Source organism: Oryctolagus cuniculus, chromosome 9 (assembly GCF_051225735.1).
Source record: "Oryctolagus cuniculus isolate XC-2025 breed Fujian yellow rabbit chromosome 9, ASM5122573v1, whole genome shotgun sequence".
NCBI lineage: Eukaryota > Metazoa > Chordata > Mammalia > Lagomorpha > Leporidae > Oryctolagus > Oryctolagus cuniculus.
In genome coordinates this window covers 713,190-729,754 of record NC_142875.1, presented here as the reverse complement: position 1 = coordinate 729,754, position 16,565 = coordinate 713,190, and the positions used below count along the sequence as shown (strand labels likewise).

At 58.3% G+C, this 16,565-nt stretch overlaps 1 protein-coding gene across 2 annotated transcripts in view; it reads left to right on the top strand.

Annotated features, from left to right (window-relative positions):
- Nucleotides 1-16,565, top strand: part of CUL4A (cullin 4A) — a 43,915-nt gene that overhangs the window by 18,962 nt on the left and 8,388 nt on the right. For both annotated transcript variants that reach the window (XM_051841699.3, XM_089303360.1), the window contains exons 6-15: nucleotides 1,483-1,645; nucleotides 2,046-2,135; nucleotides 2,907-2,989; nucleotides 5,997-6,064; nucleotides 8,262-8,380; nucleotides 12,575-12,767; nucleotides 14,284-14,388; nucleotides 14,839-14,949; nucleotides 15,035-15,120; nucleotides 15,323-15,430. In XM_051841699.3, coding sequence (XP_051697659.3) covers nucleotides 1,483-1,645; nucleotides 2,046-2,135; nucleotides 2,907-2,989; nucleotides 5,997-6,064; nucleotides 8,262-8,380; nucleotides 12,575-12,767; nucleotides 14,284-14,388; nucleotides 14,839-14,949; nucleotides 15,035-15,120; nucleotides 15,323-15,430 — 1,126 coding nt within the window. The remainder of the gene's footprint in view (nucleotides 1-1,482; nucleotides 1,646-2,045; nucleotides 2,136-2,906; nucleotides 2,990-5,996; nucleotides 6,065-8,261; nucleotides 8,381-12,574; nucleotides 12,768-14,283; nucleotides 14,389-14,838; nucleotides 14,950-15,034; nucleotides 15,121-15,322; nucleotides 15,431-16,565) is intronic.

Genomic DNA, 16,565 nt, shown 5'->3' with positions numbered 1-16,565 from the left:
CTGGGAGGACGGCGGTGTGGGCCTGCGCTGGGTGGTGGAGGGTGAGCCCGGGAGGACGGCGGTGTGGGCCTGTGCTGGGTGGTGGAGGGTGAGCCCGGGAGGACAGTGGTGTGGGCCTGTGCTGGGTGATGGAGGGTGAGCCCGGGAGGACGGCACTGTGGGCCTGCACTGGGTGCTGGAGGGTGAGCCTGGGAGGACAGTGGTGTGGGCCTGCACTGGGTGATGGAGGGTGAGCCTGGGAGGACGGCACTGTGGGCCCGTGCTGGGTGCTGGGGGGTGAGCCCTTTCCAGCTCCCTGAGGGCTCCTGCGTGGCTTCCAGAGCGTTGGATGCAGTGATGATTAGAGCATTTGAAGTCCCGCAGCAGGAGTCGGAAGGTGGATTCGGTGGAGCATTAACCGTTCTGAGCACTGGCTACCCATCTGGCAGGCATGTCTTTGACGTGTTGCACAGGTGCAAACTAAGACATCTGATCCCTGTTCACAGTTCAGGAAGGAAAGTTCCTTGCCTGGGACCATGATTTAGGTCCAGGCAGTGGCTCAAGCCTGTGTCTACCCGTCCTGCATTACTGCTCTGTGTGCCCCGTGGATTCTCTGAAGCACTCAGAAGGCCACTGTGCGAAGTGTCCAGGGAGCAGGAGCGGTCACTGTGGCTGCTGTGTGCAGCCAACAAGGGGACGTGGCCCCCAGGATGCTGCCCGTGGGGAGCCAGGGCAGCCACCTGACTGGACTGCGGCATCCGTGCCGTGCTCGTGTCTTGGGAGAGTGTGCCGGCTGGGGAGGCAGTAGGCCGCAGAGAAGTCGCCGTGACAGGCTCCGTCGGGGCAGAGGGGAAGGAGGGCACCACGAGGCTCTTGAAGGGTGCTAGTGCGGAGTGGGTGCCTCGTGCGCCTGCAGCCGCTCACCCAGGAAGAAGGGTCGGTGCCATGGGCCGCGGGCCCACGGACGTCTACACTCTGATGTGGTCCGGCACACGTGGTCCAGGAGAGCCTCCACGGCCCTTTGTCAGGCTTGCGCAGCCTCATCCAGGAACACAGGCGGCCTGGGAGTAAGGAAACACGACGCATGCCGGTCTGGCCAGAAAGTCAACATTCCTCAGAGGCAGAGTTACAGAGGTGAAGAGACAGCGAGAGAGATGTTCCCACCATGGTGCACTGCCCAGATGGCCACAGCCACTGGGGCTGGGCCCCGCTGGAGCCGCTTCCGGGCCTCCCACGTGGCTGGCAGGGGCCCAAGCGCTGAGCCCATCCTCCGCCACTTTCCCAGGCACATCAGCAGGGAGCTGGATCGGAAGTGGAGCATCTGGATCTCGGAACCAGTGCCCATGTGGGATGCTGGGGTTGCAGGCGGCAGCTCTGCCCGCCGGGCCTCAGCACCAGCCCCAGAGGGCTTCTGGCACCGGCTGCAGGGAGCAAGCACACGTGTTTGCGGGGGCCTGTTCCTACGGCAACCAGAAATGAAGTCTTATTTTCCTCTTTGTCCAGGGACATGGGATTAGAACTGTTCCGAAACCACATTATTAGTGACAGGATGGTTCAGAGCAAGACCATCGATGGCATTCTGCTCTTAATCGAACGAGAGCGAAGCGGGGAGGCCGTGGACAGGAGCCTGCTGCGGAGCCTGCTGAGCATGCTGTCCGACTTGCAGGTGAGCGCCGCGGCCGCCAGGCGGGCTCTGGCCCGGGACTGGCTGCCTCCTGGCTGCCCTCCCCGGAGCAGGGGAAGCAGCAGAGGTTCAGGCGCAGACCCTGCTGTCGGGAACATGGGACGTGTTTAGTCCCTGCAAGGGGGATGACTCGGCTAACCAGGAGCCACAGGAGAAAAGGTTGATAAATGTGCCTATATAAAAATGCCAGCTTTTTCATGGGAAGTGTGGAATAAGAAATCAAAGACCTGGGAAAGCTGTTGGTGTCACGTGTGAAAATCAGAGGGTGTATTTGTAGCATGCACAGAGCCCTGCCGGACCCAACCCAGGGCCCGCAGGTCACGGGGTGCTGGGAAAGCCAGCTTTCAAGTTTGCTGACTGAAATGACTCTCTGGTTTCTTAGGTGTATAAGGACTCATTTGAACTGAGATTTTTGGAAGAGACGAATTGTTTATATGCTGCAGAAGGCCAAAGATTGATGCAAGAAAGAGAGGTGAGACGATGAGGCATGAATTGCCATGCTCCCCTTCTGTGGGAATAGACCCGGGCTAACCGCACACATGCGCACGTTCCTGGAGATCGTCTCAAAGCCACGATCTCGCAAAATCCCAGTAGTTAGCTCTCTTCTTCTTAGGGTAAGAATTTAATTTCTTTTCCTTCACTTAGAAGCTGTTTTATTGTCTTCCCCCTTAAAAATCAAAAGCCAGTAAGGTAGGGTCTGAAATTTGTAAAGGAACTCAGGTTTAAGCAAGAAGATAAGGAAACAAATCCTAAATCTGCAAAGTGAAATGTGTCAAAATCTGTCATCTGTGTGAAGCATTGAAAAAAATATATAAAAAAGCGCGTCGTCATAAAAATGCGCCTCGTCCCCGGTTTCCGCCTCATCCCCGGTTTCTGCCTCATCCAGGAGGCGCCTGTGCACTGTGACCTGCCTCACTAGGCCTGGCTGCACGGGGCGGACAGAGCCTCGGGGGCATGTGAGGCATCCCCGGGGGCTCAGCCTGCCGCCCGGCTCTCAGCACCCAGCTGTGCATGGGCCCGTGTGGTGAGCAGGCACACAGCAGGCTTGTGGCCTGGGCCCTGACTCCAGAGCTGGGTCTCCGGGAAGCTGCTCATGTGTTTCTCACAGCCCCCCCCCCCAACTGGGGCTGACTGTATACTCTGCTTTTGTTTTTTAATTTTATAAGGGAAACAAAATTTCCGTTTCTTGGGTAACACTAAGAACCTTTTTGTTACTGATGTGCTTAAATGTTTTCTTTGGAAGGTTCCAGAATATCTTAACCATGTAAGTAAACGTCTGGAAGAGGAAGGAGATCGCGTGATCACGTACTTAGACCACAGCACCCAGTGAGTACTGCAGCTCCTCTGCCGCCTCGCTGAGATAAGAACCCCTTTGTCCCTTCCTCTGTGCCGTCCCGGGGCGCCTTTGTACTCGCTGGTAGCGTTTGTCATGACTCAGCACGTGGCCGAGGGGCTCCGCACCTGCAGGACTGTGTGTGTGTGTGGGGGTGTGTGTGTGTGCGCGCGCGGAGTCACACTGGCCAGTAGGCGTTTTTTTTAAAGAGCTTAGGGTTTTCCTGGGGGGTGGGATAGTGAGATTGAGAGGCAGACAGGGAGAGATCAAGGCAGAACGGCAGTTCCCGTCCTCGGGTCCACTCCCCAGCGCCCACTTGGCTGGTGCCCTGAAGCCAAGAGCCAGGACTCAATCCAGGCAAAGAAAGGGAGAGACATTTTGTGAGTGTGTCTCACGCGAGGAGAGGTGAGACACACACGCAGGAGACAGAAGAGGGAATCTGAGGAACCAGAAATGGTACAAGTGGGTCGGGGCAGGCAGGAGGAAGGGAAGGAGCGGGAGGGAAGACGGCCTTGGCGTTCGCGTGTGCTGAGCAGAGTGGGGCTGAACCAGGACAGGGCCCCCACGCCTGTGTCCTGCTCCCCTCTGTTGCATTTAGCTTCAAGAGGAAGCAGCCAGGAGAGAGAAAGCAGAGGGGACAGCAGATCCAGGCTCATGGCAGCAGAGGGAGCCACACACTGGGCTCCGCTGGAGCCATGGCCCTGGGCAGGTCACATGCCTCTGGTGTGCAGGGTGGAGGGCTGCCGTGAGAGCCAAGTGGGGAGGCGCGCTGACGCCTCCCTCAGCGCTCGGGAGTGGGTCCCGTGCTGTGGCCTGTGGCGCCAGCATCACACATTGGTGCTGGCTCCAGTCCTGACTGCTCCACTGCTTCTTCTTCTTCCTTTTTTTTTTTTAAGATTTATTTATTTATTTATATGAAAATTAGAATTACAGAGAGAGGAGAGGCAGAGGGGGGGATCTTCTATCCGCTAGTTCACTTCCCAGTTGGCTGCAGCGGCTGGCCAGGAGTCAGGAGCTTCCTCTGGGTCTCCCACACGGGCACAGGGGCCCAAGTACTTGGGCCATCTTTTTTATTTATTTATTTATTTTTTATTTGACAGGTAGAGTTATAGACAGACAGAGAGAAAGGTCTTCCTGCCGGTGGTTCACCCCCCGAATGGCCACCACGGCCAGAGCTACACCGATCCAAAGGCAGGAGTCAGGTGCTTCTTCCTGGTCTCCCATGCGGGTGCAGGGCCCAAGCACTTGGGCCATCCTCCACTGCCTCTCAGGCCACAGCAGAAAGCTGGCCTGGAAGAGGAGCAACTGGGACTAGAACCGGCGCCCATATGGGATGCTGGCGCTGCAGGCGGAGGATTAGCCAAGTGAGCCACGGTGCTGGCCCCTTGGGTCATCTTCTATTGCCTTCCCAGGCCATAGCAGAGAGCTGGATCCGAAGTGGAGCAGCCAGGACTCAAACCGGTGCCCATATGGGATGCCGGCACTGCAGGCAGCAACCCTACCTGCTATGCCACAGCGCCAGCCCCCCCCCTTCTTAAGATTTATTTATTTATTTGAAAGGCAGTTGGAGAGAAGCAGAGAAAGAGAGAGAGGTCTTCCATCCTCTGGTTCACTCCCCAAATGGCTGCAACAGCCAGTGCTGGGCTGATCCGAATCAGGAGCCAGGAGCTTCTTCCCAGTCTCTCATGCAGGTGCGGGGGCCCAAGGACCTGGGCCATCTTCCACTGCTTTCCCAGGCCACAGCAGGGAGCTGGATTGGAAGTGAGCAGCTAGAACTCAAACTGGCACTCATATGGGATGCCGGCACCACAGGTGACAGCATTACCCACCATGCCACAGGGCTGGTCCCTGGCTGCTCCACTTCAGATCCAGCTCCCTGCTAATGGCCTGGAAAAGCAGTAGAAGATGGCCAAAATGCTTGGGCCCCTGCACCTATGTGGGAGATCCGGAAGAAGCTCTTGGTTTTGGCCTGGCCACAGCCCTGGTAATTGCAACCATTTAGGGAGTGAACCAGTGGATGGAAATATCTCCCTCTGTCACTTCCCTCTGTGGCTCTGTCTTTCAAATAAATGAATCAAAAAAAATCTCTGAAATTAACCTTGGGAAGACGGCGAAAATCAGTGCTGCTTGGTAAAGCAGGTGCCCTGTTCTGAAAACAGCAAAGGGCAGCACTGGGCTGTGGGCGGGGAGAGAAGCCCAGGAAGGGCAGCGTCGGGGCCTGTAACCCGGCCCACAGTTGCTGCGTTAGCAGACTGTCCATGACGGGAACTTCCGTGGTCCCCAGGCCCTGCCAGGTGACGCCTGGAGGGAGCAGGAGCGTGGGCAGGGGCGTCCCACGAGGGTGGAAATCTCATGTCGGGCTGGGTCTCAGGCTCCACCAAAGCTGCTTGGAACCTGAGGAGTGTGAGTCGTGCGCCTGTGTCCAGGAGGTGAGGGGCGGCGGCACTGGAAGCCTTGGGAAGGCCGAGAGTCTGGGCAGCATGGGAGTGTGGGGGAAAGGGGGGTAGGGAAAAGGCATCCGTCACCGAAGCCGCTGACACCGTAGCCCTCGAGCCGGGCGGTGTTGTGGTGGTTGTAGTCATCTCTGACGGTCAGCGAGGGGTCAGCACCTGGACGAGGCCGAGCCACTCAGCAGGCTCTGAAGGGCTCTGGACTCCACGCTGGGATTTACGTCAGTGATGCAGGACTGACGTGAATTGGAAACCCGACACAGAGCCTGGCTGCAGGCTGCCGGCCAGTAGCAGGCTGGACTACCTTGTCCCCAGGTGTGCTGGCCTGGCTGCCGAGTCTGTGTCCCCAGTCCCACCTGTGTGGCCTGCTTGTGAGTTCCTTAAGTTGCCTGAGGAAGGGCCCCGAGTCCGTCCACCCTGCCTGTGTGAGGACCGCGCTTGCTCTCGCCTTTGGGTTCTGGGTGGCTGTGACCCTGTCTGCTCTGGACCGCTGCGGCTAGCCCAGGGCTCTCCCTAAACTCCTTCTGACGCTCTGCTTCTCCTCGTGTAGGAAACCACTGATTGCTTGTGTGGAGAAGCAGCTGCTGGGGGAGCACCTGACAGCAATTCTGCAGAAAGGTAGGTTCTCCCCCTTCCTGTCGGTTCGCCTGCGTGGTAACTCTTAGCTCGTCGGGAAGGTGAGGGCGATGCCGCAGAGGAGCGCGTCGGCCACTGGGGGAGACATCAGCAGGTAGGAGAAACAGCCTGCAAGGCGACTGGGAGAACATTCCCTCTCCGGGCTGGGGGCTTCGCAGTGGGGACGTGGGTGCACGCGCGCTGCGTGTGCTCCTGTTCCTGTTCACTCGTTTTCCTCCTCTCTCCCACCGTGTGCACCCTGGTCTGTGGTTAGGGGCCCACTGGCGTGTGGATGTTCATGGGTCTCTAGTGGGCCACACGTGCACCTCGGTGCCAGGGGAAGCCCCGTCAGCGTGAGCTGCGCAAGCAGAGGACGCTGGCCGCCCCTGGCCGCTGCAGGAGGGCGCGCGTTGTGTTGCTAAGTGCCGGGGTTTGGACGTCGGTTCCCTGCTGTTTAAAAAGCCTTGCTGAGAGAGTTGCGGTGCTCGGTGTCGGGCTCTGGATGCCGCCTCTGCCGGCCAGTTCAGTGCATTTGGAGACCACTGGCTATCTGAGGAGCGGCCCAGGCAGCACCCACCTGCTGCCAGGTAATGCTGGTGTCTCCAACAGGAGACAGGGAAGGGGCGTGAACTTTGCTCCTGTTACAGACAGCTGTACTCCACCCCATGTAGTTATCTTTGAACTTGAGAACAACCCTGATAGCTCCTCGTCTCTGTGGAATGAAAGAGGGGAAGGAGGCGGAAGTCCGGGCGGAGCAGCCTGGTGGTGCCCGCAGCCTCTGGTCGGGAGCCTGGTCCTGGTCTGGCTGTTCCTCTGCTCCCACCACACTGAAACTGCGTGTCGATGAGGTCTTTAGCTCACTGTCCATCCCGCAAGACCTGTGTTCAGAATCGGCACCAGGTGTCATGAAAAAGAAGGCACTATAGAAAAAAAAGAAAAAGACTTCAAGTAAACAGGAGAAATTCGCACAAGTCATTTAGTGCATACTTGGATAAGCAGAATTGTTTCAAGAAAATTACATATGTACAAATGATCCGAGTGTAGCTTACAGAATCACAGACAGCTGGAGCTGTGGTTGGGGTGAGCCTCAGACGTATGGCCCACCCCACCCCACCCCACCGTGGAGCTGGGACTGGGTGCAGTGTGGCTGGCGCACAGCCTCTGCCGTGGCCCAGTGACTGCCTCTCCACTGGTAAAGCAAGAAAAGTCTTCCAAGAAAACTTTCCTGGTTGTGGTGTAGCTTTAGGAAATGTTTATTGTTTTTATTTTTTCCGTTTATTCAAGACGTCCCATCTGCTAATTCACTCCCCAGTTTCCTCAAAATGGCCAGGACAGGCCAAGCCAAAGTCGGGAGCCTAGAGCACCATGTGCGTGGGTAGCAGGGACCCAAATGCTGGAGCCATCACCACGGACTCCCAGGGCGAACATCACCGCGAGCCTGGAATTGGGAGTGGAACTGGGCCCAACCGAGGCCACCACACAGGATGTGGACGTCTTAGCCACCAGACCAGATACCCACCCTGGAAAATATCCAGATTCTACAAGAATAAACCTCAAATAGATGCTTCAAATAAATATTTCAAAATGTCTGATCATAAATGTTTGGAGGCCAGCGTTAATGGCACAGTGGGTTAAGCCACCACTTGTGATGCTGGCCCCTCATATCAGCTCCACTTCTGATCCAGCTCCCTGCTAATGTGCAGCCAAGGCTCAAATCTTTGGAGCCCTGCACCCACTTGGGAGACCCAGGTGGAGTTACTGTCTCCTGGTTTCAGCCTGACCCAGCCCTGCCTGTCCCAGTCACTAGAGTAAACTAGCAGATGGGAGAGCTCTCTGTGTCTCTCTCTCCATCACTCTGATTTTGAAATAAATCTTTAAAAATAGGTGGTTTTATTATTTGATGTGCGAATCAGCTGGAAAATCAAGTGGGTTGGTTTATCTTTAACCATGACGTTTTCCGACTGACGGACTAAATCAGAAATAACTTGGAACCATGAAACTGCCAGGGTGAACAGCTGGTGTGGACGTTCTGGGCGTGTGTCTCCCAGCACACCCCCGAGCAGTGAGATGGAGCTCAGCTTTACCCAGACCGTCCGGCCTCTGGACGCACGTTTCCCGTCGTGCGTTGCCTGTGTGGGGGCGTGTGCTGTGGCCCTCCGGCGTCACTGCCCTGATGCGCTCCTGTGGCTGCTCTCTCTAGGTCTCGACCACCTGCTGGATGAGAACAGAGTGCCGGACCTCACGCAGATGTACCAGCTGTTCAGCCGCGTGAAGGGCGGCCAGCAGGCACTGCTGCAGCACTGGAGCGAGTACATCAAGGTGCGCAGACTGTGCACTGGGGCCTGCCCCGCCCTGGCCCTGGCCACTCTGCACTCCTGCCTCCTGCCATCTGCAGTTCTGTGCGCTGGGGCCCTGCCCCGCCCTGGCCGCTCTGCACTCCTGCCTCCTGCCATCTGCAGTTCTGTGCACTGGGGCCCTGCCCCGCCCTGGCCCTGGCCTCTCTGCACTCCTGCCTCCTGCCATCTGCAGTTCTGTGCGCTGGGGCCTGCCCCGCCCTGGCCCTGGCCACTCTGCACTCCTGCCTCCTGCCATCTGCAGTTCTGTGCGCTGGGGCCCTGCCCCGCCCTGGCCCTGGCCGCTCTGCACTCCTGCCTCCTGCCATCTGCAGTTCTGTGCACTGGGGCCCTGCCCCGCCCTGGCCCTGGCCACTCTGCACTCCTGCCTCCTGCCATCTGCAGTTCTGTGCACTGGGGCCCTGCCCCGCCCTGGCCCTGGCCACTCTGCACTCCTGCCTCCTGCCATCTGCAGTTCTGTGCGCTGGGGCCTGCCCCGCCCTGGCCCTGGCCGCTCTGCACTCCTGCCTCCTGCCATCTGCAGTTCTGTGCACTGGGGCCCTGCCCCGCCCTGGCCCTGGCCACTCTGCACTCCTGCCTCCTGCCATCTGCAGTTCTGTGCACTGGGGCCCTGCCCCGCCCTGGCCCTGGCCGCTCTGCACTCCTGCCTCCTGCCATCTGCAGTTCTGTGCGCTGGGGCCCTGCCCCGCCCTGGCCCTGGCCCCTCTGCACTCCTGCCTCCTGCCATCTGCAGTTCTGTGCACTGGGGCCCTGCCCCGCCCTGCCCCTGGCCGCTCTGCACTCCTGCCTCCTGCCATCTGCAGTTCTGTGCACTGGGGCCCTGCCCCGCCCTGGCCCTGGCCGCTCTGCACTCCTGCCTCCTGCCATCTGCAGTTCTGTGCGCTGGGGCCCTGCCCCGCCCTGGCCCTGGCCGCTCTGCACTCCTGCCTCCTGCCATCTGCAGTTCTGTGCACTGGGGCCCTGCCCCACCCTGGCCGCTCTGCACTCCTGCCTCCTGCCATCTGCAGTTCTGTGCACTGGGGCCCTGCCCCGCCCTGGCCCTGGCCGCTCTGCACTCCTGCCTCCTGCCATCTGCAGTTCTGTGCACTGGGGCCCTGCCCCGCCCTGGCCCTGGCCACTCTGCACTCCTGCCTCCTGCCTCCTGCCATCTGCAGTTCTGTGCGCTGGGGCCCTGCCCCGCCCCGCCCTGGCCGCTCTGCACTCCTGCCTCCTGCCATCTGCAGTTCTGTGCACTGGGGCCCTGCCCCGCCCCGCCCTGGCCGCTCTGCACTCCTGCCTCCTGCCTCCTGCCATCTGCAGTTCTGTGCGCTGGGGCCCTGCCCCGCCCTGGCCGCTCTGCACTCCTGCCTCCTGCCATCTGCAGTTCTGTGCACTGGGGCCCTGCCCCGCCCTGGCCGCTCTGCACTCCTGCCTCCTGCCATCTGCAGTTCTGTGCGCTGGGGCCCTGCCCCGCCCTGGCCCTGGCCCTGGCCCCTCTGCACTCCTGCCTCCTGCCATCTGCAGTTCTGTGCACTGGGGCCCTGCCCCGCCCTGCCCCTGGCCGCTCTGCACTCCTGCCTCCTGCCATCTGCAGTTCTGTGCACTGGGGCCCTGCCCCGCCCTGGCCCTGGCCGCTCTGCACTCCTGCCTCCTGCCATCTGCAGTTCTGTGCACTGGGGCCCTGCCCCACCCTGGCCCTGGCCGCTCTGCACTCCTGCCTCCTGCCATCTGCAGTTCTGTGCACTGGGGCCCTGCCCCGCCCTGGCCCTGGCCGCTCTGCACTCCTGCCTCCTGCCATCTGCAGTTCTGTGCACTGGGGCCCTGCCCCGCCCTGGCCCTGGCCACTCTGCACTCCTGCCTCCTGCCATCTGCAGTTCTGTGCACTGGGGCCCTGCCCCGCCCCGCCCTGGCCGCTCTGCACTCCTGCCTCCTGCCATCTGCAGTTCTGTGCACTGGGGCCCTGCCCCGCCCCGCCCTGGCCGCTCTGCACTCCTGCCTCCTGCCATCTGCAGTTCTGTGCACTGGGGCCCTGCCCCGCCCCACCCTGGCCGCTCTGCACTCCTGCCTCCTGCCTCCTGCCATCTGCAGTTCTGTGCACTGGGGCCCTGCCCCGCCCTGCCCCTGGCCACTCTGCACTCCTGCCTCCTGCCATCTGCAGTTCTGTGCACTGGGGCCCTGCCCCGCCCTGGCCGCTCTGCACTTCCTGTTGTCTGCAGTTCTGTGCACTGGGGCCCTGCCCCGCCCTGGCCGCTCTGCACTTCCTGCTGTCTGCAGTTCTATGCGCTGGGGCCCAGTCCACACCCTGGCCACTCTGCACTTCCTGTTGTCTGTAGTTCTGTGCACTGGGGCCCAGTCCACGCCCTGGCCGCTCTGCACTTCCTGTTGTCTGTAGTTCTGTGCACTGGGGCCCTGCCCTGCCCTGGCTGCTCTGCACTTCCTGTTGTCTGCAGTTCTATGCGCTGGGGCCCTGCCCCGCCCACTCTGCACTTCCTGCTGTCTGCAGTTCTGTGCACTGGGGCCCAGTCCACGCCCTGGCCACTCTGCACTTCCTGTTGTCTGTAGTTCTGTGCACTGGGGCCCAGTCCACGCCCTGGCCGCTCTGCACTTCCTGTTGTCTGTAGTTCTGTGCACTGGGGCCCTGCCCTGCCCTGGCCACTCTGCACTTCCTGCTGTCTGCAGTTCTCATGCCACAGGATGCATAGCTGCTTCAAAAAGTTCATGGAAAATGAAATTAAAAGTTTATTTTGGTGCAAGAAATAATGTTGCGATCCAAGCATAGTTTGATCATAATGTGCATTTTCCAGGAACTTTTTAGAGATTCTTCGTAGGGTAGACAGCAGTTTTCTGTCTGTCCAGATCACCTGTGGAAATGTTTGTTTTTAAAATACGTTAGCACTTGTAAGAGGATCTCTGTGAATGCCCACCCGGAGAACCAGGCCTTGACGGGCAGCCGTTTGCTCTTGGCGCTCTGCCTGGGGTCTTGGCGGCCGTGTCCTCGTGCCTTTTCCACAGAGGCTCCCTCCCTGCCTCTGCTCGTTGTGCCCGTGTTCTACTTTTTTTCTCAGCAGTCTTTGAATCTAGGTGAATTTAGGACTTCCTACTTAACCCCGGGGTGGGCCCTGTCAGTCCCGCGAAGTCGTTTGGTCTGTCCTCGAAGTACAAGCAGGGTGACTTTGAGGTGGGTAATCCTGTGTGGCCGTGAGTGAGGTTCTGAGTGTCCGCATGGGCCGAGGCAGGGGGAGGCTCCCCGCCCCCACCGACCCGTCTGTACGTCAGCTGGGTACACAGTGCGGCCTCCATGCAAGGGCTTCTCAACGTTCATGTGTCCTGCTCAGAGGCGCCATTCCCCAGGGAGCAGGCCGCACCCCCCCACACACACACAGCTTGGAAGTTCTCTGTCTGTTGGCCCCACAGGAGAGTTCCAGGCTGCCCGGTGATGAGTGCCAGCAAGGCCTCTGTGGTTTTGGTGCCGGAGAGAACAGGCAACATCTCCAGAGACTGCCCACCAGCAGCCGTCCTGAGAGCTTGCATACCCTAGATTCCATCTAGGACAGGCTTTTGAAGTGACAAGACTTACCAGGGTTTAGGGATGGCAGCAGTGAGTGAGGGAGTGGAGTGTTGAAGGCCACGGGAGGGATCCTGGTGCTGGAGTGTTTGGTGTTCTGTGGTCTGACAGAATTGCAGAGTGGATGCCAAACACAGATGAGTGACAGGGCTGTCTGCGAATGGCAGGCCGTGTCACGTGTGCAGCCCGGAGGGGAACAGCTGTGTAGTCAGCAGACGGCTGCCCTTGGGGCAGAGGCACACAGAGGTCCCTGCTGCTGCTGCCGCACATGGGTCTAAGCTGCTCAGTGGTGAGAGAGGAACAGAGGCCCAGGTGCTTGGGCCCCTGCCACCCACATGGGAGACCCAGGTGGAGTTCTGGCTCCTGCCTTTGGCCTGGCCCAGCTCCAGCCACTGGGGCCATCTGGGGAGTGAACCAGCAGGTGGAAGATCTCTCTAACTCTCCCTCTCAAATAAATAAACCTTTAAAATGTAGGCTTAATTTGTGACATTTTTTAATTACTCTGTGTTTAATACCAAGAGTAATCATGTTAAAGTGTGCTGACGGTGTGCTGGCCCGAGGAAGCACTGTCTGGTGCCCTGCCTGTGGATGATGGGCACCTGTTTCCCCTTGCAGACGTTTGGAACCACGATTGTCATCAATCCTGAGAAGGATAAAGACATGGTGCAGGATCTGCTGGACTTCAAGGACAGGGTGGACCATGTGATCGAGGTGTGCTTCCAGAAGAACGAGCGGTTCATCAACCTGATGAAGGAGTCCTTCGAGACGTTCATCAACAAGAGACCCAATAAGCCTGCAGAGCTGATCGGTAGACAAACCCTTCCAGACAGTTCTCTGATGCGGGAGACCAGGGCAAAGCTCGGGGGAGGTTTAGGGAGTCTTGCTAAGACATGCGCACGCCTGGAGATGCGTAGCATTTCATAAGGCAGGCTACACTGCAATAGAGTGACCAGGCTTCACTTCACACAAGAGGAAGGGGATGGTTTGTGTTTCCTTGAACGAAGCTGATTTTGTAAAAATTAGCCTTAATTCTCCATCCTGATGGAACTGAGTGATTCCATTTAGAAATTGGACTGTGAGGTGGGCATTTGACTTGGCAGTTAAGACGCCATGGTGGATGTGTGCATCCCATCTCAGAGTGTCTGGGTTCATGTCCCAGGTCCACTACTTCCAGCTTCAGCTTCCTGGGAGGGAGGTGGTGAGCGACGGCCCAGGTACTGGGGTCCCTGCAAGTCACATGGGAGGCCAGATGGAGTTGTGGGCTCCTGGCTTTGCAGGCACCTGGGAGGTGAACCAGCAGATGGAAGGTGTCAGTCTCTGTCTCTCTGCCTTTCAAATATATTTTCGGCAAAAGAAAAAAATAGATGGGGTTTATATATGTTACGAGGCCAGTCTTGTCTGTCTGTAGATAATATTTAACACAAAATATCCTTACTGTCTTTGTGTCCTTTCATCACAATTAGGATGGCATTAGGTGAGATGGCAGATGATAGCATATTTTAGGTTATCTTTTTTAAAAGTTACCTTAAGAGACTTTTAAGTTACCTTTTGTATAATTACTTGTTATAATATCAAAGTAATATTTCAGATTTTGTGGACTTCTGAGTCCATAGAAGTTTTTAATCTACAGGCAGGTAGAGGCAAAGATTAACACGGTGATACAGGAGTCTTATATGGTAGAACATAGAGCTCAGTAGTCAGTTTTCCTTGATTGTGTTTGTGCAGAATATAGTAAGTTTTCAAAGACTAATGAAATCAACAGAAGAATTCACCAGGCAGCTGTCTTTCATGCCGCTTTCTCTGTGGTTGCTCCCAGGGGGCTTTGGGACATTGTGGCTTCCATCACGTGAGGGCTGTGGTCCCCTCTCTGACACCTCAGGGTGGCTTGCATGGGCTCAGGAACAAGCCCAAAGCAGAGAAGCCCCTATTTCTGCAGCATCCCCTTGGATTTAGCCAAAAGCTGCCTTGTGTTTCAGAAAGTCCCCTGCGCGTTCTGGCCTTGCAGTGTCCGCAGCAGTGGCGTGTCCCCACAGCCGTGGTGTGTAATGAAACCCAAGCAAGCTGGTGGTCGCTGGCACCTGTTTTAAGACGCCTAAACCTGCTGTGTCAAAATCCCGCTCTTGGCCTTGTTCGTTTTGGGAAGTGTTTACCTCACATGACTTGAAAGTTCCTGTCTCTGAAATTCAGATATTGGCCTTTTTGTCATAGAAAAGTTTCAAAGTGTTGCTGATTCCTGCTTGTAGAAAGTAGAGATGTTCTGTGCTTCCAACTTTGTACGCTCCAAATGATTGGTTTCTGGATTTCTTACACGTTTACTCTGACAGCCAAGCACGTTGATTCAAAGCTGAGAGCAGGCAACAAGGAAGCCACAGATGAGGAGCTGGAGCGCATCCTGGACAAGATCATGATCATGTTCAGGTTCATTCACGGTGAGGAGCTGTTCAGGGTGGGCGGGCACTCGGCCGCCGGACAGCCCGCGTCGCCGTGCCTCGCTGCGGCCGCCTGCTCGTGCGGACCCCAGGCAGCAGGTGGTGGTGGCCACAATGCATGAGTTCTCGCCGCCCACCTTGGAGACCCGGATCGAGCTCCTGGTTTCAGCTTTGGGCTGACCAGATCGAGCCCCAGCCGTGGTGGGCATCTGGGGAATGAACCAGTGGGTGGGAGCTTTCTCTGTCTATCATGATAAGTAAATCATCTTTTTAAATGACCCACATCCAGCCGTGTCTCTTCGTTTGGGAGTTTAACCCGGGAATCTGAGTGTCCGTGGAGCTGGTTTGCATCCGGAAGTGCAGCTAGAGTGACTCACTCGAAGTGTAACTGCACTCCAGGTGCAGCTCCCCTGTCCTAAACGGTGCCTCCCTCTCACCTGCTGTAAACAGGCAAAGACGTCTTTGAAGCGTTTTATAAAAAGGATTTGGCAAAAAGACTCCTGGTTGGAAAAAGTGCCTCAGTGGACGCCGAGAAGTCGATGCTGTCCAAGCTGAAGCATGGTGAGCACGGGGCGGGCCGCGCCCCTGCACGGGCGGGCTGCTGCGCGGCGCCCACCTCCGCCCTCACCACCCCTTGGCCTTGCAGAGTGCGGGGCTGCGTTCACCAGCAAGCTGGAAGGCATGTTCAAGGACATGGAGCTCTCCAAGGACATCATGGTGCACTTCAAGCAGGTGAGCGCTCAGTGCGTTCAAGTAGCTGAAATTCAGACCGGCAGAGCAGAGGGGCCCCTGGACCCGAGGGACCAGGCCTGCCGTGGACCGCGCTGCGGGGACCACAGTGCGCCCTTGCACCTCGGGCACTGCACCGCTTCCTTGTTTCTGATCATTGTTCCGATGGTGTCTGACGGGATGGCTTTATCCGCTGTGTTTTTAGCACATGCAGAATCAGAGTGACCCAGGCCCCATCGACCTCACCGTGAACATCCTCACGATGGGCTACTGGCCGACGTACACGCCCATGGAGGTGCATCTGACGCCAGAAGTGAGTGCTGGGTCCTGTGCCCCTGTCGTGCCGTTGTGTGTGTGAGCAAGCGCTGAGTCGGCACGCAGAGACCAGTGTCCCTGTGGCCTGGGGAACAGCGCCAGAGTGACCACCGTCCGCGCCCGTTGGGAACAGCGCAGGCACTGTTCTGCCATGGCACTGCTAGCCTCTCCCGGCCTTGCAGGTGGAGGCCCAGTCCCACTGAGTTAACACCCAGCAGGGCAGGCCGGGAAGGGGAGGGGCCTTGCAGTGTGGAACCAGGCCAGAGTTCCGAGACGCCACCAGCGCCTGGATCGGGGACTTCCCCACCTGCAGCACTCCTGACGGTGGCAGAGCCCCGCACTGCGGGGCCGCGTGAACCACTGTGCCATGGGGGGTGGGGAGGGTGTCCACACACCAGGGGTGCGTTCCCTCGTGCGTCTGGAGGCGGGAAGTCGGCAGGCATGGCCTCGGTGGGGCTGGTTCTGTTACTGGAGAGCCATTGCTTAGAGTTCTCAGGTGAGAGACAGTAGTGTAATGAAGAGAGCTCACCGGGCAGACCAGGCTGGCAGCTGAGGACCCCCGAGTTGTTACGGGTGTTGGTGTGGGCTTGGGTGTGGAGTCTCCCCCAGCACTTCACAGTAGCCTGCTGTGAAGAGCAGAGCGGCTTCCCCTGCACTGCCCCAGAGAGGGGCTGGGCGTGGACAGACTCCGATGTGTAAATGCTGGCTTGCGTCCTGTCCCGTCCCACAGAGATCCCCATTTTCCTTTGGCTCCTCGCATACACGTAGGCTCCTGTTCATCCAGCCACCTTGCCAGCTCCTTCCGGAGGGCCTTGGAGGAACCCACCAGGCCCGTCTGCAGCTCGGGGGCTGTGGTGCTCCTGTTTCTTGGCTGACAGACACGTCCCTCCGTTCCCAGCCTCCCTGTGTGTGTGCATCTCTTACACTGACACCAGCCGTGGGGCGAGGGCCCACGCTACTTGGTGCAACCCCATCTAAATGAGCTCTGTCTGCAGAGACCCAGTTGCCGAGTAAGGTCACGTTCTGGGGTCCTACGTGGTCATGAGTATTGGGGGACACTGTCCAGCCCGGTCCAGCTAAGGCAAGTGAGAAACTTTGTTGAGTATTTAAAAAGAATGAAGGAAAAATGAACC